At 47.8% G+C, this 27,845-nt stretch overlaps 1 protein-coding gene across 1 annotated transcript in view; it reads left to right on the top strand.

The window, feature by feature from the left end:
- IPPK (inositol-pentakisphosphate 2-kinase) overlaps positions 1 to 27,845 on the top strand; it is a 60,349-nt gene that overhangs the window by 1,424 nt on the left and 31,080 nt on the right. Inside the window, exons 2-8 of the mRNA XM_061426206.1 lie at positions 8,638 to 8,685; positions 10,779 to 10,874; positions 14,087 to 14,153; positions 17,989 to 18,110; positions 18,969 to 19,058; positions 24,164 to 24,222; positions 24,641 to 24,713. Coding sequence (XP_061282190.1) covers positions 8,638 to 8,685; positions 10,779 to 10,874; positions 14,087 to 14,153; positions 17,989 to 18,110; positions 18,969 to 19,058; positions 24,164 to 24,222; positions 24,641 to 24,713 — 555 coding nt within the window. The remainder of the gene's footprint in view (positions 1 to 8,637; positions 8,686 to 10,778; positions 10,875 to 14,086; positions 14,154 to 17,988; positions 18,111 to 18,968; positions 19,059 to 24,163; positions 24,223 to 24,640; positions 24,714 to 27,845) is intronic.

The following is a 27,845-nucleotide window of genomic DNA, read 5'->3' as shown; positions in this document are numbered from 1 at the left end:
CCTTAGCACCGACTACCCCCGATCGGTTCCCCAGCAGCCCTTCTCCTGATCGGTTGCGCGTTCCTCGAGTGTCACTGCCTCTCGGATAGATAAGTTTCGCCTCCCCCCAGCATCACTACCCTGTCGGGTCGGTTCTGCCTCCGCTTTGTGTCACCGCCTTCCCCCGTATCAGTTCCGCGTCTCCCCAGCGCTCTCCTCCTCCCCCTAGGTTGGTGCCGTGTCTCCCCAGCATTCCCCTCCATCCAGATCGGTTCCCTCTTCCTCCAGTGTTATCTCCTCCCCCTGGGTCTGTTTCGTGTCCTCCCAACGCCCCCCATCCTAGTCTCACACGGGACCGGCCCCGATTGCCCAGCCGCGGTGAGGACGCCCGGTGTAATCTTAGGCAAGATAGAGGTTACGGGCAAACTCCGGAGGAAGAAGCAACGTGCTTGGAGTGCTTGAACTCCCCAAGCACCGAGGGAGTTACGCCTCTGAAATGCAGGGAATTGCTGTTCTCCTACTGCTGTTGTTAATATCAGTGGAGCATTATCTACAGGTTCTTCTCCAGAATCTTTTAGAATTTAAAGAATTTCCCTTTCTTTATTCAGTAAGGATGAGAGATTCAGAGAATGCAGTAAGGACTCTCAGTGAGTTGAATCCAGGAAGAGAAGCTTGTGGGTTTGTGTAAAGGCCCCGGATCTCTGACATCTTGCTGTCTGATTCAACCAGGCAGGAATGTGATGGGCTGGGGGAGGAACCAATAGGTGTCATTGAGGGCTTAAGAGGATGGGAGTTGCATTTACACAGAGCTGGGCGGAATCCCGGTTCTACCACTGCCTGGCTTAGGTTCAGTTTCTGCATTTGCCCAGTGGAACTGGTAACAGAATCTCTTTGCGGAATTGCTAGAAAGATGAGCTGGAGAAGTTATGCAAGTGATAACTATCATCCCCACTTGGCTCAGGGTTTAGGAGCTCTGACCCAGCCCAACAGCTCCTACAGGGTGATTGGCGCAGGAGCTGAGTGATGTCCTGCTCTGTTGTTCCTGAGCTGGGTGCCCTGGGGCAGCTGTAGGATAAGCTGCAGTCACCGAGGTGGCCCCTGTGTTCTGCGTTTTGTTACCCATTAGCACTGTTGGGAAACTGAAGAAGTGAGTCTGCAGGCTTTGCTCAAGATCTTTAGGATAATTAATAATTGACAAGGCTTAACGTGAAGCCGCTCTTCTCTGTCAGTCTGCTGGGCCTCATTGTGTTTCAGGGTTGTGCAAAGCCCGGATAGTCCAGCATGAGTCCCTTTTGTTTGAATATTGTGTGACCCTCTGCATCCTTTCACAATTCAAATACTCATATTCCTGTTCCTCAGTAAGACTACATGGTATATCTTCATTTTATGTAAAGCTAATTAAGACTTCTTTTAGCTAATGAACTGAGTTTCAAAAATAGCATCAGATGAAGGAGCAATTTCCAGACTCAAAGTAAAAGGACACCGGGCCTTGGGCACTCAGATGCCTTCTCCACTGTCCCTGACAAGCATGTGTCCGCTCTCTACGGCAGCTGCCCCTTCCCTTGTTGCCCAGCTTCGGTTGTTAAGGTCATGTTTCTTATTCCTTTAGATGGAGTCATCAGGCTACTCTGTTACCTGTTCTCTTCATTCTTTAATTTAAATCTAAATCTTTGTTACTGTGCTCATTCCTGCTTGGTGGTTGTTATCATTTGAAGATTATGATCACAAGTGGTCTTGTAAAAAAACGTTCCCACCAAGTGAACACACTGAATAAAGGGAGAATTATGCCCCTTGTGTACTGAGAAGCCTTTAGGCTTTGCTTGGGCCTTGAGGACCAGGAAGGAAGAGGGAGCCCTGGAAGGCAGCTTTCAGAGTCCACTGTGCCCAAGGAGAGGGTGTGTGTGTGAGTGGGATAGAAGAAGGTGAATGAGTGAGAACATGTATTCCTGCTCCCATGGATGGACTCTCCAGACCCACCTCATTCATTCTGAAGTAGAGTGTGACCCTTACCAGGCTTCATTCAGACTGGGAGATGGTCACTTCCTCAGAGAGGGCATCATCTACTTTCAGAATTGAAAGTTCCTTAAAAAGTGATGAGGCAGTCAATCCTAAAGGAGATTAGTCCTGGGTGTTCATTGGAAGGACTGATGCTGAAGCTGAAGCTCCAATACTTTGGCCACTTGGATGGCATCACCGACTCAATGGACATGAGTTTGAGTAAGCTCCGTGACTTGGTGATGGACAGGGAAGCCTGGTGTTCTGTGGTCCATGGGGTCACAAAGAGTCAGACACGACTGAGCGAATGAACTGAACTAAAAAGTGATGAGTCCATCCCCTGTCCCTTCCAGTGTCAAAGCCTGACATACCTTCAGCCAGCCAGTCCTAAGGTCTGGCATTCTGTAGTGAAGGAACATAGGATGAGACACAGTCAGTCTTCCAGCCTGGTGGCTTGGGAGGCTTCTGAGAGCACAGGACTTGCAGAAAATGGGACTTGGATACGGAGGAGTTAAGTGCAGGCCCAAGGAGGGCTGTAGTGTGAGGATGTGTTCAGGGTTGGGCAGTAAGAGATGACTGAATGGTAGGCCAGTTCTTGACAGGTTGCTGTCAACTTTCCCATGGCCCAGTGCTCAGCATCCTTGGGACCGGCTGTGCAATTTAACCTTTTCCCAGGCACTGGCCCTTGGCCCTGCCACCAGCCCTCTGCAGTGCTCAAAGGCTATGGCCAACTTGGCTCTGTATGCTAGTGCCTGGGGTTCCCGGCAGTGACCCTGTGGGGGGTCTGGGGCAAGAGCATTTCCGTTGTGGGCACATACTTTCGTTTTCTACTGCAGCCTGAGGTGCTGTCACTCATTCTAGAGAGCGCATGGTACCTCTGCTCATGCTGAGTCATGGTCTTGAAGCCCAGGGCAGCCCTCAAGTGTGCTGCTGCCACGTTGGATTTCTCTCCTGGTGGTGTTGCTTTTACATCTGCAGTGACCCTTCTTCACCTTGGTCTTGTTGGTTTTGGCTTGGTGGCCTGTCCTGTGAAGGTCACTGTAAGACTGGTTTGTCACCTGATCTCTTAAGTGCCTTCAGTGGGGGAAGTCACCCAGGGCAGGCCAGGCAGAGGTTCCTCCCCAGGTACTGAGCTGCCCCCCAGCTCCCCTCACCTCTGGGATGCAGGGGAAGTAGGGGCCAACTCCCTTTATCACACTAAGCTGTTGTGATGTTTTTCTCCTTATTGACAGAGGTAACATGAAAGACTTGGCAACTGAGATCTTTTAGCAAAAGTTTGTTCCTGATCTGTCAGGGTTCATATCCTTTCTAAGATTCTGATCGGGCTTCAGATTGTTTCTGCAATTGTTTTGATGCCCTGGGATATTTGTGTGGGCCCTGAAGATGTGGGGTTCAACCAGTCAGGGGCTGTGTGTTTCTCTTTTGTGCTTTAGGATTTCTGATTTGTAGATCATACTTCTTAATGGAGATATTGGAAGCAAGTAAGAGTTGTTCTTTTTTTTTTTTTTTAAAGACATATTCCCAAATCCTGGGCTTACTTTTCTCCTGAATCTAGTAGAAAGTTAGATATTTTTTTTTTGAAAGTTAGATATTTTAATGCTCTGTTGCCTATAGTATTTTTTTAAACAAGTAACTTATTCTGTATTTGAGGTTTTTAATGGTATTCACACAGGTTGATAAAGCTGATGAGATTACGTCTCATTGAAGAACTCTGCATTTAGCCCTGTCTTTATTCCTGGGATCACCTGCAATTGAATGGTTAGGATTTGGTTCTTCCAAGACATTCTCTCTTTGGTGGTTTTCAATCCTGGCCTTGGTGAGTGCTGAGCTCTGCCTTCCTGGCATTTGGAGGTCTGCCAGTCTAGGCCTGGTATCCTAAGGTGGCATGGTCACTTCCCCCACCCTGATGATAACCTTCTTCCTCCTCAGTCGGAACTCAGTCAGGACAGCAGCTGCCCCTTTTACCAGGAAGGTAAGCAAAGTTTCTCCATGCTGCAGAAGGATGAGACCACAGCACTGGGTCACCCACCCCTTGGTTTGTTTGGACACCTGCGCTGTGGCCACCATGTGGCCTTGGAGGGCCTGGGACTTCAAAGCCTCCCCCGGGACTTGGGTGCTTCTCTGTCACCCTTCTGTCCTTTGCATGCACTTGTGGTTTGTCTTTACAAAACATTCTGCTTCTCTTCTTGCTGTTGGATTTTCCATCCCTTAGAAACCTTCTGAGCACCTCTTCTGCCGCAGTCCCTGGGTGTCCTGCCTGTAAATGCCGACTGGGCTCACACCTCCATTCTCCTGTCTCCCACCTCATAACTCGTGTCTGTGTCTGCTTCAGGCCTGTGGCAGCTGTGGTCCATACAGACAGATGAAACTTGGGAAGGAAAGTGCCCTTCCTAGTCCAGGCACCTGCTGTCCCCACTTCCTGTCTGGCCTCCCTTCAGAGTCTTGGGCTCCTGCCTGTGGAATGTCTCACCTCACCCTCCATCTGTTCTGCCTGAAGCTGTCAGCCACACACTGTCCCACCCTTGTCCCTCTTATCCTTCTTTTGGAACTGTGGTGTGCTTCTGGCTGTTTAGTGGGCACAAGTGGCCTGGCCTGATATGCTGTCCTAGGTATTCTGCTGGAAGATCTGGACAGTGGCTGGTGGGGTGTCTGTGAGTGGTGGCCTCACCAAGAAGCAGAGCTGAGCCACTTTGGGGTGCTTGGGGCAGCACCCTGAGGCTCTATTCTTCTGTTGCTGTGTTTATCTGTCTCCTTTTCCCTTGAAAATTACCTGATCTCTGCTTCCCTGGGGTTTTCTTGGGGTGCTGTCCTGGGTAATATCCTCACTCTGGAGGAAGACTTGACTTAAGCTTGTCCTCCAGCAGCGAGGCTTCAGCAGCTCATCACGTCATACCTTACCTTTGCCGAGAGGTCCTGGAGTCTTAATTCCACCCATGAATTTCCTCCTTTGGGCTTCACATGGGTAGGTGACCCTCTTACTATATTGTTTTTGTATTCTTTTATTTCTATTTAATGCCAATCATTAGTTCCTCTCACCATCCCAGAAAATACTGAATATTAGAAGGAAGAAAGTAAAAACCATCCAGCATTTCCCTACTAGTAAAAATAATTTTTGTTAACATTTGATGCACTTCCTTCTATAACACGTTTTTATTGAATACTTAAGAATGGTATCTGTCTGCTTTTGTTTCCTGCCTTTTCTCTCAACTCTGCTGCTGCTGCTGCTAAGTCACTTCAGTCGTGTCTGACTCTCTGCGACCCCATAGACAGCAGCCCACCAGGCTCCCCGTCCCTGGGATTCTCCAGGCAAGAACACTGGAGTGGGTTGCCATTTCCTTCTCCAATGCATGAAAGTGAAAAGTGAAAGTGAAGTTGCTCAGTCGTGTCCGACTCCTATCGACCCCATGGAGTATAGCCTACCAGGGTCCTCTGTCCATGGGATTTTCCAGGCAAGAGTACTGGAGTGGGATGCCATTGCCTTTTCTGCTCTCAACTCTATAGCATAAATGTGTAGATACTTTTTCACACACACACACACACACAAGGCTGCAGAGCACTGGGCAGCCAGAGTTCCTGTGCTGTCAGACATTCACATGGTTGTGCTTTTAAAGCTGTTATGAGCCAGGCTTTGCTGATGTCTTGATATTCGGATGACTTGGATGGGTTTTCAGGGGGGATCAAAGAGCACGTCCTAGGTCCTGGCACATAACATGCCAGTCCTCCCCCACCACGGCCTTGGACCCTCACTGAATGCTTTCTACTCTTTTTAAATTTATTTATTTTTGGTTGCACTGGGTCTTTGTTGCTGCGTGTGGGCTTTCTCTAGTTGTAAGGAGTAAGGCCTACTCTTCCTTGAAGGACGCAGGCTCTGGGGCCTGCAGGCTTCAGTCGTTGGCAGCACGCAGGCTCAGTAGTGGCAGCTCCCGGGTTCTAGAGCAAGTTCTAGAGCACAGGCTCCATAGTTGTGGCGCATGGACTTATTTGCCCCTTTGCATGTGGAATCTTCCCCGAGCAGGGATCAAACCTGTTTCCCCTGCACTGGCAGGACCACCTGGCAAGTCCATCTCCTTCTTTTATAAGTAGAGTGTTATATACATTTTGAGACTGTTTAATGTATGTGTGTGTGTCTTTATATGTGTCATTTCTCCATTCACTGACTTTTTCAGTCTTGTTGAAATCTTTGGTTTTCATCTAGTGTTTCAAGGCGCAAGAGAGCACACCACACTTTTCTATCCTAAAGGACAGAAGAGGTGTGGGCCCCACTAAGATTCCCTGTCCTACTTTGGAACAGGGAAGAGCTGCCTCTGCCCCGGACCATGCAGAAACTCTTCTTAAGCCCCTCTTCTTAGTCTCATTCCTTTCTCTTCATGTTCTTAACATTTATCCTAGACACTATGAAGGAGATATACTTTAAACATCTAGTTTCAGATGTTTGAAAGGAAAGGAGTTGTTTGCTTCACAACTGGTTAGAAGTTTGTGAGCTGGCAGGGCCCTGGTGCTTACCAGATTAGGTGTTAATTTGGGCTCCTTCATGGGAATCTCCCTGTGGGCGGTTGCATCAGTCTTGCTACACACCATGGGTGGCCCTTGAACTAACTATGTCTTTATGCCAACCAGGGCTGGTAAGGTTGATTTCTCATCTTTTCGCTTCTGTCTGCTTGAATGGGTGTCACCTGGTCCCATGGCTGGCCTTGGGGCATGTCACAGGGCCACCAACTCAGCCCAGTCAGACCCTCACAGGGGGCAGTTAGTGCTTGCTGTCCAAAACAGATGTGCCCACTGAGTGCTTGCATTTGTGGAGACTGGCCTTCAAGGCTGACACTGCAGCTCCTGTGGGGCAGTTTCTGGTGACAGTTTTAAATGCTAAACAGGTCAGTAGAGAAAGCAGTTTTCCTTGAAGCAGACACAACATGACACTCAGAATTTCTTAGTAGGTCTTGAGAAATAGTGGAGTCCAGGTAAAAAGTGAGTGACTTTTAGGGGCCCAAGTTTCTGGGAAGTTGCCTAGAATTAGGGTTTCTGCATTATCAACTTTTGTTTTTCCTTGAATTTTGATGGAATCCTTGGCCAGTCGATTCCCATGATTGAATACTAACGTCTACCTGGATTTGGGAGGGGTTAGAGATGGCTGGATGGCATCACTGACTCAATGGACATGAGTTTGAGCAAGCTCCAGGAGTCGGTGATGGACAGGGAAGCCGGGTGTGCTGCAGTCCATGGGTTTGCAGAGTCGGACACAACTGAGCGACTGAAGTGAGGGGCGGGTACATGCCCTTGACCTTAGCTTCCCCAAGTCTGGGCTTGGGGCTCAGGGAGGTGATGGTTGTCTGGAGTTTTGAGAGGAGTATGTGTCATCAGAGTGGGATAGGAAGTGTCGGGGGGCCGTGGGCTGGGGAAATGGATCTGATCTCTATGGGCCTTGCTTGCTCTCAGCCATGTTTTGAGTGCTAAACCTGTACTTTCTGAGTCTCTTCAATCACCAGCCCCTCCTGCCCCACCTGGACCCCAGTGCTCTAGACAGTACCCAGACTGCTGCACCTCCCCTCCTCCTGGCCACTGCTTTACAGGCTAGGTTCCCATCCAAACCCTTCTGCCTGGAACTCTCTGTCTCCATGGGAATGGTTTCTGAAGTTGTCCAAATGGAATTAATCTCCCCCATTACCAAGACTCCATAACACATCCAGGTTATTTCCTTGAAGAATGGCTGTTTTCAAAGGCAGTACTTGTTTAAAAGGTTATTTTTTTTACATTTTTGACATGTATGTTAGCATTGTAAAAAATTTTTGAAACGTATGTTATATTTTTTGTATGTATTTTTTTGAAATGTATGTTATATTAACATTGTAAAAAGTTGGAAAGCCCAGAACTTGAAAAAATTAAGTTCCCCAGTTGTTGCTACCTGGACACACGGTTATCTGTTCTGAAGTTTTCTCACAGTTCATACAAACTCAGCATGCACATACTTTATTTTGAACAAGGGATAACATCATATGTGGGTACACAGCTTGATTATGACAAAGTACATGGACCTGTATTCTCATGACCAGCTCCTTCTAGAACCTTTCTCAGGGACCATCCCAGGTGCCAGAGATCTGAGTCTTACCTGTTTTTGAGCTTTACATAAATAGCACTGTACCCATACATCATTCTCGATTACACACACACATATATATGTACATATTTATAAAAATAGGTTCACTCTGAAAGCCCCATCCTGTAATCTTTTTCACTTATCAGTGATGATGGCTATGCCTCTGTGTCTGAAACATGGATCTTCCATATTTTCTGGTAAATGACTACCTGGTATTCCATGGTCTGGAACACGTTCCTCTGTATTTAACCATTCTACTGTTGTTGACATTTAGGTTGTTTACATTTTATGTGGAATTGTAAACAGTCCTTTTACATGCAGTGGCTGAAATCTTCTGTGCATCTTTTTTCCTTAAGATAAATCACTGGGAGCCGCCTGACTAGGTCAGAGAGCAGAGGTTTTCCTGGTTGCTCTGTGTCCTCAGACATGTGGCCCAGTAATGGCCCTCACCTCCTCCCTGGGGCACTGGGTGTCCCAGGCACTGCTGAGGACAGCTTTTTCTGCACAGCCATCTACCCTCATCCCCAGGCTTTGTGTGGGTACTAATCGGACTCTGTTTTATTTTCCAATAGCGTTGTGTGGTGCTTCGTTTTCTGAAGTTTCCTCCTAATAGGAAGAAGGTAAGATCAGTGGATTTGCCACCCCATCGTTAAAATAATTATTTAAGAAAACTTTGATTTTTTTTCTGATGCAAAAAAGTATTAATGCTAATTTTAGAAATTTGAATATGATATAAGCATTCAGTGCTGAAAGCTATGTGCCCATCATTCCTGCAGGACCCAGTGCTTTGGCCTGCTGGGTCATCATGGTCAGTCCCTGGGTAGTGAGTCAGGAGCCTACCAGACTAGTTCAGAGACCTCTGCTTATGACTGGGAAACCCAGGGCCAGGCCTTCACTTTGCCATGGCGATTTCCTTACACCCTGCTGCCTCAGTTTCCCTATCTGTGGAAGTCTAGCTATGAAAATGAAGTCTGTAATGCTGTGGTAGACAATCAGTGTTACAAGTCACAGCTGGCAGTTCAGATGGAGCACTGGGTTTCTGTTCTCTGAGTCAGCCAAGCAGAGTACTGTGGGCACCCTTAGAAAACCACTGTTCTGCTGCATGCCTGCTGACCCCCGAGTTGCAGTGTCTATCTACCTTGAGGTGTGATGTTGCCGTGGTGTTTATCTAAGTGGTCGCAGAGGTCAATATGCAGGAGCCCTGTGGGAGCCTTTCGTCTTTAATGTTCAGTGGGGAGGGCGTGATATGAGCATAGACTCTATCTTAAAAGGGCAGAAAAGGCTGGAGTTGCAGGTCACACCCACACAGTGGGGCAGGGCCGTGGTGCTGGGTGGTGAGTGGAAATTGGGCTCAAGATCAGGGTGTTGGAGACATGAGTCACCACCTCACCTCATTTGAATTATGGTGAAACAGCCAGAAAAGATGGTGAGGTGGATGGCTTATGGGTGCCAACGGTGGCTGATTGTGCAAATGAAAGGCACCCTTGTGGGTTAGTTTCATAGAATGAGAAGAGGGGACCAGGGGAGAAAGCTGAGGACCGTCGTCACGGTGGGACTGGCTGCAGTGAGGTCTGGGGCCGGTGTGGTCGGTGCAGAGAAAGATGGCTCAGGATGCGGGGGAGGTGCGGCTGCTGAAGAGAATCCTGCGGGGAGGTTCTGTTTCTGTGGAATCCAGGTGGAAACGAGAAACATTTCAGAGGCTGCCTGTAGTCCTCTCCCCTGCCCCCGTCCCCCACTCGGGGCCTGTGGAGCCCAGCCTTGGTGAAGGGTCAGACTTCTCTGGATGCCTCTGTTTTCAGTTCTTCCCGTTTACATTTATTGAGGTAATGTCTCTCAAGGCAACAGTGTGCTGTTTTGTTGTTGTTGTTATATAAATGGCTCTATGTGATGCCAGCTGCATTATTTGTGGGGAATTGTGTCTTATTCTGTCAATAAGAAGACCTTTTTGTCAGAAGCCTATGGCCACAGCTCTACAGAAGCACTGCCTGTGTTCTGGAGTTTTTTTGCCAGGCTTCATCCTAACGCAGCAATGCCTTGGGATGCAGGCTGTAGTCTGCCTATGTTCTGGTGCCTGCGTAGCAGCTCAGACCAAGACCTTCTCAGAGCCTGAGCCGTGTGTCAGGCACCTCTCAGCCCGCTGTTGAAGAAGACAGCCCTCTCGCTCCTGAGTGAGACCTGTGATCAACCCTTTGTCCTTCTTGCCTTGGGTCAGAGTGAGGGATACAAGATTGATTTTCTGTCTCACCTAAATCTCACAGCTTATCAACTCTTTAAGAACCTCTGGGGTAAAAGTGTTTTATTTCTACATTTAGAGGCTGAAGAATAAAATCTAAATATCTAGTAATTTTTGGATGGGAAAGATTTTTAAAGTCAAATTTCTCAGAAGGTGTGCACGGGCCACAGGTGGAATCCCCCTGTGTTCCTGGTGTGAGGAAGGCAGGGCCACAGATATGGTTCTTAAACTTACAGCTTCGGAATCACATGGGGCCCTGAGTAGAATGCAGAGGTGGCCCAGGGGCCCCTGGGGATGGAAACTCCCCTGAGTGTGGTAGTCCCTGCGGTGGGGCCTACCTTCCTCCGGGTCCAGGGCCACTGGTGGTTTCCGTGGCCACGCACCTGGCGGCCCTGTATGTGACAGGGGCTCGTGGTGGTACCAGAGTCTGCCTTCTGGGAGCTCCCGGGCACTGAGGCCTCCTTGTCCTTCTCTTTACAGACCTCGGAAGAAATATTTCAGCACCTGCAGAACATAGTGGACTTTGGCAAAAATGTCATGAAAGAGTTTTTGGGTGAGAACTATGTTCATTGTGGGGTAAGTGATGTTTTTTAAATGTAGTCTAAATTCATGAGCACATTCTGTATCAAAATACCAACTTCTCAATTATAGTTTGAAAGTTTGTGCTTCACAATAACCCCTAATGTTAGTTACAGAGTTTCCAAGTGCTTTTCTCATTTTTGCCCCATGAGGTAGCAGAGCAGATCCTGTTATTCTCATTTGCTAGCTGAGAAGCATGGGATTCCGAGATACTTTGTCAGACCTTAACTTGCTGGGACCCCTGGGACTCCACCACGCCACCCTCAGGGGGGCATTCAAGTTGGTGAGAGCTCTTGAGTGAGGTCCAGGCAGCAGCCTGGATCTTTGATAGGCACCTTCGAGCAAGGTAGGGAGAAAAGGGCCCCCGTACTGGGAGGTGTGACCTGGTCTCGTGGGAGACCCCAGCTGAAGCTCACGTGGCGTGGTGGCTTCCACCTGCCTGCAGGTGGTCTCTGTTGCTGGCTTCTGGTCTCAGTTACGGAGAGCAGTACTTGTTACAGGCAAGGTCTGCTGTTTGGATGCTCATGGAGCGGGCAGCATAAGAAGCCTCAATGGAGTGGCCCTGTGATCCTGGCAACCCTCAGAGCAGATGGCCATGGTCCACGTCTGGGACAGTCATTCCTACGCCTTGGCTTTGATCACCGCTGCGCCTCTGCTTCTGCTGGCCTTACTCCTTGTCTTAGATCAGAACCCTGAACAGATGATCAGATTTGTCATTTTGAACAGAGGGAATAGTACTGCCTGTTTTGCAAGTTCTGTACCTTGTGTGCATCTTGAGAAAAATGATGCCAAGAAGGATTGCCTGGCAAAACAGAATTTTAAGTGGCTCTGACAGCAAAATGTCCTCCTTTGACAGCTTAGGATGTACTGTGGGTGGCGCCTCTCTGGGTTCCTTAGGGCTGTGGTCTTATCTGAAGACTGGGGCTAAGGATCCTCTTCCAGGGTGGCCCAGAACCACAGAGCTTGCAGTGTGGTGCTGGCTGTTGACCTGCTGACTGGGGCTCAGCAGCTCCCCATGTGGACTCTCTGCAGGGCTCTGAGCATCCTTGTGACTCGGTCCTGACTCTTCCAGTGCGCAGTCTGACAGATGACCTGTCAAGAAGTTGTGTCTGTCACTTCCACAGCATCCTGGGGTCTTCGCAGATCAATTCTAGGCAGTGTGGGACTACACAGAGGCAAAGGCCGCTGAGGCCATCCTGGGGGCCAGCACCACCCCTCCCCAGCTGTCCTGTTAGATTGTGGATGCCTGAAACCCACCTCCTGTGAGAGCCTGAGTGACTGAGTGCTGGCTGCCTCCTCCTCCTCGGCCTGGACGGTGTCTGAGAGAACGCAGCTGTGCCGACTGTCAGTGTCCTTCCTGGGGCGATAGCATGCTCGTCTGGCCAAGTGGGAGTGTTGCTCTGTCTCCCTCAGGGACTCTAGACTTTTCTTCCAGGAGGGGCCAATGGTGAAGAAGGGTGGTGAGGAGCTTGCGGTTCCAGCCAGTGGTAGCCTGGCAGGTGGGAATAACACTGGGCTGTCCCTTCAGGCCTAGGGCATGCTCTAACTCCGAGTTTGATTCTGTTTGTCCACAGTGGACAAGGCTCTGGGCCTGTGAGGTGGATTCACAAGGTCACATCTTGGGAGTATTCACCCTGTTGACATACCTCCTTTGCATGAAGACACTGCCAGAGTGAAACACAACCCGCTTTTCCTCCAGGTGGCTGTAGTAGTGAGAGGACTGCCACTCGGGCCCAGCACCTCTGGTCCTAATAAGACCATATTCAGGCAAAGTCCGCATTTGTAAACGATATGGTTTTCTCCTTCTGATGACATGAGCTAGCTTAGAGAGGGGCCCTGTTGAGAGCGTTTCCCTCTTCTGTGTCCTGAGACGAGAAATGACAAGCCCAGTGGTGAGAGCAAGGCTCAGACAGAGAGACAGACACACCCCTTGTGCCATGCTGCCTCCAACCCTGCCTGGCTGGTTTGGGGACTGATCTGGGCCTGTCTTCATGTGAGTTGGAGGTTAGGTGGGAAAGGGTGTGATGGAGGTGTGGCATGTAAATGGACAGGATCCCAGCATCCTCTTTCTAGGCCAGTCTCTTCCATCCCCTTGGGATTCTTTAGAAGTCAGAATTCTGCCACCCTGGAAATATAGGGAAGATGGTGAGCAATGTGGATTAAATAGAAACTCTTAGTTTGGGAGATTGCAAAGAAACAGCAAAGCAGAAAGAAGTTGCTTTTCTGTTTCTTGCCCCAGTGCACCAAATATTGGCTGTCCTGTAGCTGATGGGGGCACAGGATGTCCACCTGGGGATTTATTTTTTTAAAGATGATTTATTTTATTAGGCTGTGCTGGGATCCAGTTGTAGCACGTGGGATCTCCGATCCCGCATGGCATGCGGGATCCTTAGCTGCACCTTGCAGGATCTTTGCAGTTGTGGCATATGGGATCTAGTTTCCTGACCAGGGCTCAAACCCTGGTCCCCTGCATGTGGGAGTGCGGAGTCTTAGCCACTGGGCCATGAGGGAAATCCCTTACCCAGAGATTAATATTTGATCAGACCCCGTTCCTTGAGCTGCTTCTCAGATGGGAATGTGAGAAGCCCCAGGTTGCCCGAGGAGACAGCTGGTGAGGAAGTTTTTGCAGGCAGAGGGCTGTCTCAGGCCCCTGCTCTGCCATCCACAGACCCCTGGAGAATGAGGATGAGGTCGCCTTGAGAACACAGGAGCTGCCTGAGGAGTATTCTCTGGAGACTGATTGTGGGTGACATTGGGCATGCTGCTAGCCACTGCCATTGTGGACACCAGCCATCCTGAGGAGGGCCTGTTCCTGTTAGTGCACAGAGACGTTAGTGGTGAAGAATCCACCAATCAGCGCAGGAGACACAGGAGATGTAGGTTTGATCCTTGGGTCGGGAGGATCCCCTGGAGAAGGAAATGGCAGCCCACTCCAGTATTTCTTGCCTGGAAAATTCCATGGACAGAGGAGCCTGGTGGGCTACAGTCCATGGGGTCCCAAAGAGTTGGACATAATCTGGACATGTCCTTAAAATAACAGAGCAGCTTTTATTCCCAAAACTCACATACTGAGTGTTTTTTAATGTGGTAAAATATACAGAACATAAAGCTTACCATTTTAAGCATTTTAAAGTCTGCAGTTCTGTGGCATTAAGTGCGTTTACCTTGTTGTGTAACACACACTGAGTATTTCTTATTTGTTCTTACAGGAAGTTGTTCAGCTGCCTTTAGATTTTGTGAAACAGCTTTGTTTAAAGATACAGTGTGAAAGACCAGGTAAGGGTTTCTAACTTACAAAATTTATAATATTCCGTTTGAAAAGTGTTTGATGTTAGGCAGATACAGTTTTTAGCAACTTTTTTGCCAGGGACTTCATTATCAGGGGTAGAAATCCTAGGAGTTTGTGAATACAATTCTGGGTGTCAAATATGCAGATCACTGCAGGGAATATATGACCAAGAACTAATTCATAAAAATAATGCTTTTGAGCGGCAAAAGGTAGCTGAAGGAGTTGGAGGAGAGTTAGGGAAGGGAAGGTGGGCTCTAGGGTGGTCTGGAGGAGTCCAAAAGAAAACCAGAGCAGACCTGAGCTGTGGAGGGTGGGCCAGGCCCTAGAGGAGGGCAGTCCTGAGTTCCTTCTTTCAGAAGCCAGCACCACCCAACCTGCTTATCCTCTTGAGGTAAGCTGGGAGACTTGAGTTTTTGTACCTCCCACCACACCTCACTTACTTCCCTGAACTCCAGGAGTTGGTGATGGACAGGGAGGCCTGGCGTGCTGTGGTTCATGGGGTCATAAAGAGTCGGACACGACTGAGCGACTGAACTGGAGCTGGATCACCATACATAGCTTCCCCCATCACCACACGTGATTTCTACCCAGCAGTAGAAATGTACCGCCCCATCCGTCTCCCCGCCACCCCCCCACCACCCCTGCAATATATACTTGCTCCTCCTCACCTCCCAGACTTTCCCCCTTCACCTTCTGTACCTTTCCCCACTGGCCATACTTCCCTATCACCAATAATATGTTCCCCCATCAAACCAATTACCACACATAGCAGCCCCCATCACCTCCAGTACCTTCCCCCATCACCTCACATACCCCCCATCATCTCACAGACCACCCCGATCACCTTCCCCAATCACCTCACATACCTCCCGCATCACCTCTCATACCTTCCCCCAATTACCTATCTTCCCCCATCACCTCACGTATCTTCCCCCATTAGCTCCCATACTCTCTCATCATCTCTCATACCTTCCCCCATCACTTCCCATCCCCTCCCCTCATCATTTCCCATACCCTCTCCCCATCATATCACATACCCCCAAACTCCTCATACCTCCCCGCATAACCTCCCATGCCTCCCCTATCACTTCCCATACCTTCCCTCATCACCTCACATACCCCCATCACCTCCCATACCTTCAGCCATCACCTTGTATACCTCCCACCATCATCTCCCATATACTCTCCCTATCACCTCACATACCCACCCTATTACCTCCTATACCTTCCTCTGTTGTCTCACATACTTCCCCCATCTCCTCATGTACCCCCCATCACCTCCCATACCTTCCTCCGTTGTCGCACATACCTCCCCCATCACCTCACATACCTTCCTCTGTTGTCTCACATACCTCCCCCATCTCCTCACATACCCCCCATCACCTCCCATACCTTCCTCCGTTGTCTCACATACCTCCCCCATCTCCTCACATACCTTCCTCCATTATCTCACATACCTCCCCCATCTCCTCACGTACCCCTCATCACCTCCCATACCTTCCTCCGTTGTCTCACATACCTCCCCCATCACCTCACATACCTTCCTCTGTTGTCTCACATACCTCCCCCATCTCCTCACATACCCCCATCACCTCCCATACCTTCCTCCGTTGTCTCACATACCTCCCCCATCTCCTCACATACCTTCCTCCGTTGTCTCACATACCTCCCCCATCTCCTCACATACCCCCCATCACCTCACATACCTTCCTCTGTTGTCTCACATACCTCCCCCATCTCCTCACATACCTTCCTCCGTTGTCTCACATACCTCCCCCATCTCCTCACATACCCCCTATCACCTCCCAAACCTTCCCCTATTACCTTACGTGTTCTCTGTCTATTATCTCCCATACCCTCTCCCCATCACCTCACATACTTCCCATCTCCTCACATACATCCCCTATCACCTCATATATTTTCCCCCATCCCCTCACATACTCTCCCCCATCACCTCCTATACCTTCCCTTATCACCTCAAATATCCTCCCCCCACCTCCCCACACCCCCCCATCACCTCTCATACTCTCCCCATCACATCCCCACACCCCCCATCACCTCCCCACATCCCCCCATCACCTCCCCACACCCCTCCCCATCACCTCCCATATGCTCCCCATCACCTCCCATCCTTTCCCCTATCACCTCCCATCCTCTCCTACCATCCTACCATCTCCACACCCTCTCCCTATCACCTCACATACCCCCATCTCCTCACATACCCCCCATCACCTCACATATCTTCCCTCATTACCTCAGATGCCCTCCGTCCCATCACCTCATATATCACCCCTATCACCTCTCATAACGCGCCCCCCCCCCCCCGCCCCCCGCCGCCCCGCCATCACCTCACATAACTTCTCCCCCATCAGCTCAGGTATTTTCCCTCCATACCTCAGGTACTTTCCCTATACTTATTTGTCACAGTAATGACACTAACCATGTTAAAGCTTTTCCTTTCACAGTCAGAGACAGAGATATAAAATTTATGTTGTTAAGGAGTGAAATGTCTCCTCCTAAATCACAGCCAGGCAGTCAGAGTGTGTAGTAAGCCAATATGAAATTTTTTTCTGTATTTGATTAAGAAAATGGAAGAAAACAGGATACTGTGCCCTGGAGCCCCTGGTTTGGGGAGCAATGAGGAGCAGGGCTTCATGGGTGGAAACAGGTAACGAAGGGGAAGGAGGCAGCAGCCTTGTTCAAAACCTGGACTGTGTCTTGGCTCTGTTTTCCTCATCTAGACAGACTGAGGCCCGCTGTGATTCTGCCTCCTAGTTACTAGTGCCATGCGGCATCATTAGTTTTATAATCAGCAGTTATACTACTTAACAGTGATAAGACTGTCCCCTGTGGTAACAGTGACTCACACTCAGCCTTGTTGTGTGGAAGGAGGAATCTAGAGGCCATATCTTATGTGACTGACTGCAGTATAACTTCTAGTAGTCAGTGCTGAGGAAATATTAGTGTTTGAATATTCTGAAGGAAGCTTTAAAAGGAAGGTAGTGGCTGTTGCCGCCTTCTCTGGACTCCTGGGTTAAGGGAGTCAACAGAATTGGGGGGCAGTTTCCAAGATCACTCTCACTTTTGATGGCAGCTGCATATTTGAGGGTCCCCAGGACCAACCTCAGATCTGATAATTTGCTAGGAGGACACACAGAACTCATTGTTATTCTCATGGTTATGGCTTAGGGACACAGATTAAAACCAGCTGAGAGAAGAGGGGTCAAGGTTTTTGCTGGGGCTTGGTCATGTAGACTGGAGAAGGCAATGACACCTCACTCTAGTACTGTTGCCTGGAAAATCCCATGGACGGAGGAGCCTGGTAGGCCGCAGTCCATGGGGTCGTGAAGAGTTGGACACGACTGAGCGACTTCACTTTCACTTTTCACTTTCATGCATTGGAGAAGGAAATGGCAACCACTCCAGTGTTCTTGCCTGGAGAATCCCAGGGCCTGGGGAGCCTGGTGAGCTGCCGTCTATGGGGTCGCACAAGAGTCGGACACGACTGAAGCGACTTAGCAGCAGCAGCAGCGGGGCATGTAGACACAGCTGGCCACCTGTGTGGCTGCCCTCAACCTCCAGCCCCTCCAGAGGTGGAGCTGGTACTACAAGGTCCAAACTCCTCCCAGGAATCACAGTGTTATCCTTGTGTGACTCTAGGTCCTTACAGAGACTCCTCAGGCAGGATAACCCAAGCTTTAGAGGTGACCTCCCCAAAGCAGAGGCTGAGTTGGTCCTGCCCCCAGCAGGAGCCCAGGCTGCCATGGAGTTGTCTTGCTGCTCTCGCTGACCCTCAGTTATCTTCCTCTCTCTGTTCTCCAGAATCTCGCTGTGACAAGGACCTGGACACGCTCAGTGGCTATGCCCTGTGCCTCCCCAACCTAGCCAGACTGCAGACCTACCAGTTTGCAGAGCGCCGGCCGATTCTGTGTGTGGAGATCAAGGTGCATATTTGTTAAAGGGAAATGGTATTGGGGAAAAAGGAGAAATTGTAAATCCATGGGTCATCTGCCTGGAGTGCACTTTCCCCACCTTGAGGTAGGGGCTACAAAGGATGTTGCTTGTCTAGTGGAGGTCAGTGATTACTGGAGAAGGGTCACTCCCCTGCTTCAACTCTGTGGCTCCCTGTCCAGCATGGCCACCTGAGTCTCCCTCAGGAAGCCTCCCAGGTATCTCGTTGTTTCCTTTCTCCAAATCTCTGGTGGTGACTTCTGGGTCATGCTATTGGCCCTGAGCATTCACACTCCGGATGTTCAGTGTGGACGATGTTCTGCCTCTCTAAACAGAGGCTAATGTCTCAGGTGTCACAAATGATTTGGTGCCCTGACACAGAACTCTGGATTTTAAAAGATAACCAGAATTTCAGACATTCTGGGATCCTAGGAACCATCAGATGAGCACCACTGTGTTCACTCAGTCTTATCAGAGAGACCGTGGGTTCTGCTTCTTGGAGCTGAGAGTGTGGGACAGATCTGCACTCCTGGTCTTTCCAGTCTTGTTCTATAATGAAAACACAGGGTTACTCTATTGCAGTTTGTCAAGTGAGCAACTCAGGCCTCGTTGTTCTTCTCCAGTGAGAGTTCTGGGTGGATTCTCCAGGGGCAAAGAGAGATTTATACGATACAGTGAGGGCGGCGTCAATTCCCACTTGAGACTGAAGATAAAAGCAACTTTTGGGAATGTTTGTAGCTAATACTTCCTGATTCTCCTGGGAATTGCACTTCATCATCCTGTAGTTATATGTCTGCCTGAAGGTATATGTTTTCTCCCTAAGCGTTTTTTCTTCCTTATCTGTTTTGCAGCCCAAATGCGGGTTTATTCCCTCCTCCAGTGACGTTACACACGAGCTGAAGCACAGGGTGTGTCGTTACTGCATGCACCAGCACCTCAAGGTAGGAGCTGGCCTCCGGGCGCTCACTGCACAGAGCCTGGGGTGAATGGCTGGGTCATCTAGAGTTTTCAGAGGAGTAAAATAAAATGGAGATACTGTTTACCTTTTATTTCAAAAGTAGTTCATCTTTTTCTTCTTAATTGAGATAGTTATACATATCCTAAGGTTTACCCTTTTAAAGTGTATAATCCAGCAGATTTTAGTCTATTCCTAAGATTGTACAACCATCACCACTATTGAATTCCAGAACATTTCATCACCTCAAAAAGAAGTCCTGTGCCCATTAGCAGTCACCCATTGTCCTGCCAACCCTTGGCAACTACCGAATCTGTGGATCTGCTTATTCTGGACATTTCATGCAAGCGGAGTCACACAAATTATGGCTTTGTGTGACTGTCTTCTTTTAGTTAACATAATACTTTTGAGGTTAATACATGCTGTGGCATTTATCAGCACCGCATTCTTTTTATGACTGAATAATAATCCTCCATTGTATGGGAACATCTTGTTTACCCATTCATCTATTGATGGACATACGGCTTTTTCATTTTGGCTACTGTGAATAATGTTGCTGTAAACGTATGTGTACATGTACATGTTTGAGTCACTTTTTTTCAGTTTTCTTGGGTATATTCCTAGGAGTGGAATTGCTGGATCTTGGGGGAAATTCTGTTTAAAGTTTTGAGGAAATGGCAGACTGTTTTGCATAGCTATAGCACAATTCTGTATTCCCCCCAGCAGTGAACGGATGTGAGAGCGGATAATAAAGAAAGACCATAAATGCAAATTTTGGGAGATAGTGAAGGACAGGGAAGCCTGGCATGCTGTAGCTCATAGGGCTGCAAAGAATCGGACATAACTTAGCAACTGAACAACAGCAGCCACAAATGCATGAGGGCTCCGGTTTCTCCACGTCCTGGCTTCACCAGCACTAATTCTTACCCCTGTTTGTGATTGTAGTCATCCTAATGGATACAAAGTAGTATCTCAAGTGATTTTCATTTGCATTTCTCCAAAGGTTAGTGATGTTGAACATCTGTTCGTTTGCTTATTGGCCATTTGTATGTCTTCTTTGGAGAGCTGTCTCTTCAAATTCCTCACCCATTTTTGAAATGAGTTGTGATGTTTTTAGTTGTTTTAGGGGTTCTTTGTATATTTTAGATATTAATCTCTTTATCAGATATGTGATTTGCAAATATTTTCTCCCATTCTGTCAGTTGCCTTTTTACTGTTGACAGTGTTGCACAAAAGTTTTACATTTTGATAAAGTCTGATTTGTCTTTTTCTACTCCTGTTGCCTATGCCTTTGTTTTCATATTCAAGAAATTGTTACCTAAACTAAGGGCATATGCTTTTCTGATATGTTTTCTTCTACGAGTTTTATAGTTTTAGCTCTTATGTTTTGGTCTTTGATCTGTTTTGAGTTAGTTTTTATATTTGGTGTTAGATAAGGGTCCAGCTTCATTCTTTTACATGTGATATCCAGTTTTTCCAGCACCACTTGTGAAAAGACTGTCATTTCTCCATTGATTGGTGTTGGTGGATTTATTGGCCTTATACGTGAGGTCTCAATTCTGACCTTTCTATCGGTCTGTCCTTATGCCACTCTTGTTGAAATCAGGAAGTATTAGTCTTCTAGCTTTGTTTTTCTTTTTCAAGATTGTTTTGGCTATTTGAAGCTCCTTTACAATTACGTATGATTTTGAGAGTTGGATTTTTTGTAACTGCAAACAATTGCAGTTGGAATTTTGTTGGAATTTTGACAGAAATTACAGGAAGTTATAGATCACTTTGGATAGTGTATAAGTGTTAGTCACTCAGTTGTGTCCAACTCTTTACAACCCCGTGGACTGTATAGCCTGCCAGGAACCTCTGTCCGTGGAGTTCTCCAGGCAAGAATACTGGACTGGGTGGCTATTCCCTTCTCCAGGGGATCTTCCCAACCCAGGGATCGAACCTGTGCCTCCTGCATTGCAGGCAGATTCTTACCATCTAAGCCACCAGGGAAGCCTTGCCATCCTGTCTTTCTACTCATTTAGGTTTTCTTTAATTTCTTTCAGCAACATTTTTTAGTTTTCAGTGTACCAGTCTTTTGCCACTTTGGTTAAATTTATATCTAGGTATTTTATTCTTTTGGAATATTGTAAATGTTATAAATAGAACTGCTTCCTTAATTTCCTTTTTGGTTTATTTATTGCTGGAATATAGAAACACAACTAATATGTGTGTTGTACCCTACAACTTTGCTGCATTTATTTATTAGCTCTGGTAGCTTTCTTTGTATATTCTTTGGAATCTTCTATGTACAGAATTGTGTCATCTGTAAATAGAGTTTTATTTCTTCCTTTCCAATATAGATGTCTTTAAGCTTCATGATTTCCAAGAAACCAGCTGAGACTTTGACAGGGAATCATTGTGCTGCACATTTGTGTGGGAAGTGCTGCCCCCTCAACAGTATTAGTACTCTGTGAATGCAGGGTTTTTTCATTTATTTAGATCTTTAATTTCTTTCAGAAATGTTATAAAGTTTTCAGCATATAGGTTTTATATTTCCTTTGTTGAACTTATCCTTAGTGCTTTGTTCTTGGAGATGCCATCGTAAGTAGAGGCTTTCCTGGTGGCTCAGATGGTAGAGAAGCAGCCTGCAATGCAGGAGACCTGGGTTTGATCCCTGGGTCAGGAAGATCCCCTGGAGAAGTAAATGGCAACCCAGTCCAGTATTCTTACCTGGAGAATCCCATGGGCAGAGGAGCCTGACGGACGATAGTCCATGGGGTCGCAAAGAGTTGGACACGACCGAGCGACTAAGCACTGTAAATAGAATTTTTAAAAACGTCATTTTCAAGTTGTTTATTGCATAGAAATGCAATGACTTTTTTGAAATAAATATAGGTATTTAATTGTGATGAAATATACATGACATAAAACTTCCTATTTTAACCATTAAGTGCACAGTTAAGAGGTGTGAAGTGCGTTTACACTGTGGTACAACTATCATTACTGTCCATTTCCAGAATGTTTTTTGTTTTGTAAAACCGAAACTCTACATCCATGAAATAACACATTTCTTCCTTTCTCAGGCCCCTGGCACCCACCATTGTAGTTTCTATCTCTGTGAATTTGACTACTGTAGGTACTTCATATATGTGGAATCATACAGTATTTGTCCTTTTGTGACTGACTTATTTCACCCATAATGTCCTCAAGATTCATCCATACTGTAGCTTGTATCAGAAGTTTCTTCCTTCTCAAGGCTGCATAGTGTCCATTGAACGTGTATAATATATTTGGTTTATCCCATTCATCCGTCGATGGTCCCTGGGCTGCTCCCATCTCTTGCCTGTTGTGAATAATACTTCCGTGAACGTGGTTGTACAAGTATTTCTTTGAGACTCTGCTCCCAGTTTTTTTGGGTATACACCCAGAAGCAGTAGTTCTGAGCCATATGGTAATTCTGGGTTTAACTATAAGTACAGTATTATATAGAAGTAGTAAGAGTGGCTATCCTTATCTTGTTCCTGGTCTTGAGGGGTAAAGCTTTTGGTTTTTCACTGTAGAATGTAATGTTCTCACTGTAAGTTTGTCAAATTTTTTTTTAGAGTTTTGTTTTTTAAATCGTGAAAGAATGTTAGATTTTGTCACATGCTTGTCTTGCATCTGTTGAGATGATCATGAGGTATTTTCCTCTTTCTATTAATATGGTGTATTATGTTGATTGATTTTCATATGTTGAACCACCCTTGTGTTTGACAGATAAATGCCACTTGACGAAGGTGTGTAATCTGTAGTATGCTACTTATTTTGGTTTGTTAGTTTTTGTTGAGGATTTTTTCTTGAGGGATATTTGTAGTTTCTAGTGATGTTTTTGTCTAGTTTTGGTACCAGGATGATAATTGGCTTGATAGAATGAATTCGGAAGATTTTCCATCTTTTACTCTTCATTTTTTGGAAGAGTTTGAGTATTGGTGTTGATTTTTCTTCAAACATTTAGTGGAATTCAGTAGCAAAGCCATCTGGTCCTGGGATTTTCTTGTTGAAAGGTTTTTGATTACTGATTCAGTCTTTTGTTATGTCTGTTTACATTCTCTATTTCTTCTTGAGTCAGTTTTGGTAGCTGTATGTTTCTAAAGAATTTGTTCATTTCACATAATTTGTTGGCATGTAATTGTTCACAGCATTTCTCTAAACTTATTTTTATTCCTGCAAGATTGATAGTAATGTATTTTCTTTCATTCTTAGTCATTTGAGTCCTGTCTTTTTTTTTTTCTTGCCATAAGCAATTACTCTGCTAGTTGATTTTGTTCACTTAAATACCGCTTGAAGATTGCCTGCCGTGTGTCTGTCGAGGCTCTTTGTTATGTGTTTGGATAACGCATGTATAGATGCACATACCCTTCTTTTCTTTTTAAAGCAAGTTATTTCATACGCATTGTTCTGCCACTTGCTTTTCTCTTTGAATAAATATTTGTGATTTTGCCTCTGTCTGTTAGTGGCCGCATATTATTTACTGATTCTTTCATTCAACATGTGGCTTGCTGTGTCCTAGTCCATAAGAGCAGATGTGCTTTGATTTATTTAGTTGTTTCTAGGTCTTGCTGTGTTTCACAGGTTGTTTCACATGTCGCAGTGAACATCCTTGACCCAGTGATTCCTCATAGATTTGCCAAATCAGGGGGCATCCATCTTTAAAATTGTGATGGAAACCAGCAAGTTGCCTTTCAAAGGTTGTGCCAATTTGTCTTCTCACCGACAACATGAAATTGCTAGTTGGGTGCAACCTACCTTTCCTGGATATTATAATTGTAAAGATTTGTTCATCTGATTACCAAAATTCAGCCATGACATCTTATAAAGGTGCTGGCTGCATTTCTCTGCTCATGTGGAGGGGCTGGCAGCTACGTGAGGCTCTCAGAGGAGGGCCGAGGTTTCTTGGAGTCAGAGTCAAGCTCCCTGTGCCAGCTCCCTGCACCTGGAGGTGGTGTCCCCTGCTGGGCCCTTCAGCTGCCTTGGTGATCTCACAGTCCCTCGAGCTCTTCTGTGTGTTAGAGTTAGCCCAGTGTGCCTCCCCAGTCCCATCACTGACACCCTGTGGTGATTTCTTAACAGGTAGCAACTGGGAAGTGGAAGCAGATAAGTAAATACTGCCCTCTCGATCTCTACTCAGGGTAAGAGAATACTTCTCCTTTGTCCCTAGTGCTGCCTCCCTTGGTGGTGGTGGTGGGGTGTGTGGCATTCTCTGTAGTGGGGGGTGGAGGGTGCATTCTGCGAGGTAGGGGCTACTTGCCTGCAGAAAGCAGGGCCCTGGGCAGGGCTCAGGTTTCTTGCCTGGGGTCAGCATTGCCTCAATAGGTTCCTGCAGATTACCAGTGGCTGGGGAGTTGTTGCCAGAGGAAGGGGCAGAGAGAAGGGTAGGGATTAGGGGCGGTAATGGGGGTGCCTCTCTGAAGAGGGCTGGGGAGAATACAGCTCCTTAATCTGCAAAGCTTGGAGATCTCAAGTGGCAACTCTTGGGCATGTCCCCTGAGCCACAGGCAGGTAAATGCAAAGTCTGCTCTAATTGTCAATAATACTTTCTCTTTTTAGAAATAAACAGAGAATGTACTTTGCTTTGAAAAGCTTGTTACAGGAGGCACAGAACAACTTAAAGATCTTTAAGGTAAAAGTTGCTTCTATTTTATGGCTTTTGGGTGGGTCCAGTGGGTGTCTGAACTGAGCTGGATGAAGCCCTGGTGCTATGGTCCCTAACAGGGCTCTGTGACCTGCAGACAAGGGCATCTGCACAGAGGCTGCCTCAGTATGATCCCTTGGGTCTTTTTTCCAAGCCTTATTTCATGAGCGCGTGCCATCCTGGGACTCCTGGGGTGTGTAATGGTAACTCCTTGCCCACTGGGTGGCCTCAGACTCAAGGCACAGACCCTGACTCTGGTTCTTGGGTAAAGATGGCCCTGACCGCGTCTCAGGTGTCCTCTGTGGTTGAGATGGGAGTAGGACCTGGGGCAGGGCAACCTAAAGGGTGGCCACACCTGTGCCTTTCCTCCCGGTTAACTTAGGGAACTTACAGTTAGGGGATCTCCTTGTCAGTTAGTGAGTTCTCAGAGTCCTGCAGCTAATTGTCCTGCATCCTGATTGTGTAGGGGAAGGGTTCTGCATGCAGCATGCTTACCATCTGGCACTGGCACCTTCTGCTTCCTCATGACCACCTGCTTCTGGCACCCTGACTGGACTTGCTCAGGCCCTGTGGTCCCTACCTCCTGCTGTCAGGCATACATGGAGGAGATGCTGAGGGGCAGAGGAGTGGGGAGAAGGGGTGCAGGAAGAGGGGGCAGGGCTGGCCCAGATCTGGGGAAGAGTTTGTATTGGAAATATGTCCCCTGGGGTCCCCCTTGTCATCTCCTTTTCTGCTTACCACTGACTGCTCCCAGTCCTGGTTATGTTCTTACTAGGTGTGGCATATAAGCAAGAGCTCGTGACAGGCTCCAGGTTTACAGGCGGTGGATCTGTGTGGCGTAGCAGGGCTGCCGGGTCTGGACAGCCTGGTGCCCTCTGCATCCTGCTCCGTGTGGACAGTGCTGCTCTGCATACGGGATGCCCCTCAGAATCCCCTCAGAGCAGACAGTGCTGCTCTGCATACTGGCTGCCCCTCAGAAGTGAGCTTGGGGAATGTGGGCGTGAAGCCTATTCTTGACTCACTTCTCCCCGAATGGTTCAGAAACCTGGTCAGTTGAATCAGCTTTACCTTGTCTCCTGCCTTGCCAAATCCAGAAAAAGAGACATAGTTTAAAATCAGTTTTTGTTTTTAACTCTTATAAAGACTTTAGGAATTTTATATTTAAATGCCAAAGATAAGTTCCCTCTCTTCTGGGGATTTATTTGGAACCTATAGTAAGGCTGACATTTTGTCTCAAGTGGACCCTTTTCTGACTGCCCTCACGTAGGCTGGCCTATTAGGCCAGCATAAGCTGAGTGGTGAGTCTGACTTGGCCCCTGGATCAGTTGACCTGGGACCTGGGACTGAGAACCCTGGCTATCTGCTGCTTCTGTTGAACTCAGCTAAGGGGAAAATCCAGAGATTGAGATAATAGTTTCAAAAGAGATGGATTAAAATAAGTGACATGGAATGGCTTTTTAAAATAACACCAGGAGCAATGCAGTACATTTTGCAAGTGCTGGCAAGCTCTCTCTCGTGAAGTTCCAGGTGTGGGGAGGTCTCCTGGATCGTGATCCATGCTGCCACTATGTTCTCTGCCGTTGGTGCCTTCTCCTTGTCTGTCTGAATGTTGTTCACAGACTCCAAGCCTGTGGCTCTGTCCACCCTAATACTGGACACCTGTGAGATGTGGTGGGGGCCATGTGGGACTGTCACAGAGACTGGGATGACAGTGCTCTGCACATGTCACATGAGGTTTTTAGCAACTGTATGTGTATATGTAAGATGCCTGTCTGCCTGGATTCCAGACACTGGGGAGAGAAGGCCTTCTACTGTCCAGGGTCACTCAGCTGCTCATGGGCCTGGAGGAGAGAGCTTCATGGTGGGCCAAGGCTGCCCCTGCACTGGACGGCAGGCTGAGCCCTGGCCCTACCTTCTGGCCACAGCCCATGTTGAGTGGTTTTGGCTCTATACTTCGTCTTGGCCTGCTTTCCTCCCAGAAGCTCCTCCTTTTCCTTTGCCTGGCACACCCACCCTCCCTCTGTAAGGCCCGTCTCAAGGGGCAGCATCTCTTGTTGGTTTCTCCTGGTCCTTTGGTCAGCAGCGGCCTCAGCTGTGTTCCCATCTCTCTGGGCACCCGCATCTGCGCCCTCTGACGGTGCTGACAGGGGACTCCTAGGGAGGCATCATGCTGCTGAATCCCCGTCCACGCTTCTTAGTGGACTGAATTGACCCCCATCTGCAACCTGGGGGCAGAGCTGGGATCGTCCTCGTGGTATCATCTACTGCACAACAGCCACTGATCCTCTCGGTTTCTGTGGCCAGAAGGAGCAGCATAGCTGGTTCTGGCTCAGGGCCTCTCAAGGCTGCATCTCATCTGAGGGCTCAGCTGTGGGGCCAGAGGCTCTGCTGCTCGGATGGTGCCTCCACAGCCATAGGCAGGAGACCCCACAGCTCCACGGCAGCTCAGTGTGGCTGCTGTGATCTGAGAAGAGAATCATTAGGACGGAATCCACAGCATCTTAATCTTGCCAGGGGTATGCTGTTGGCTTTACTTGTATTCTGTCAGTCACACAGACTAAACCTCCACTGTTTGGAGAGAGAACTACAGGGTGTGAGTATCAAGGGATGAAGGCCACTGGGGACCTACTGGAGGGTGCTGACCACACTCTCACAGACTAGAAAATGTCTGTCCCCTGGGATTGGCTGCTGATCAAGCTTTTTCCTGGACATTGCAGACCCCTGTAAAAAGTCATGGGGTTGTACCTACTGAGCATCCCTTTCTGTAGCCCTGGGATCATTGGTGCCATGAGGAGTTTCTTTGCTGGACTTTGTTTTAAAAGGCAGGATTGGCCTCCAAAATGAAGACTTCCGTATTAGTGATGCTGATGGCCTTAACCACCCTGGCTGGAGCCTGGCTTAGTCTTTCACAGAGGACAGAAGGCTCTGGGATGCTGGCTGTCAATGTACGCCCACAGTGGTTGAGCAGTTTGTCTGCTCAGGGCCAGACTGATACTCTGTGTCCCTCAGTAGCACAGTGTCACTTGGCCTCTTCAGTAACAGGCTAGGATCTTTGGGAGTTTGTGCTTTGGGCTGAGTTTGTTTGAGGTTGCCTGCATACCACGTGTTCCTGTCTGAGGG

Source organism: Bos javanicus, chromosome 8 (genome assembly GCF_032452875.1).
Source record: "Bos javanicus breed banteng chromosome 8, ARS-OSU_banteng_1.0, whole genome shotgun sequence".
NCBI lineage: Eukaryota > Metazoa > Chordata > Mammalia > Artiodactyla > Bovidae > Bos > Bos javanicus.
The sequence above is the reverse complement of the archived record's forward strand: the minus strand, read 5'-3'. Positions and strand labels throughout refer to the sequence as shown.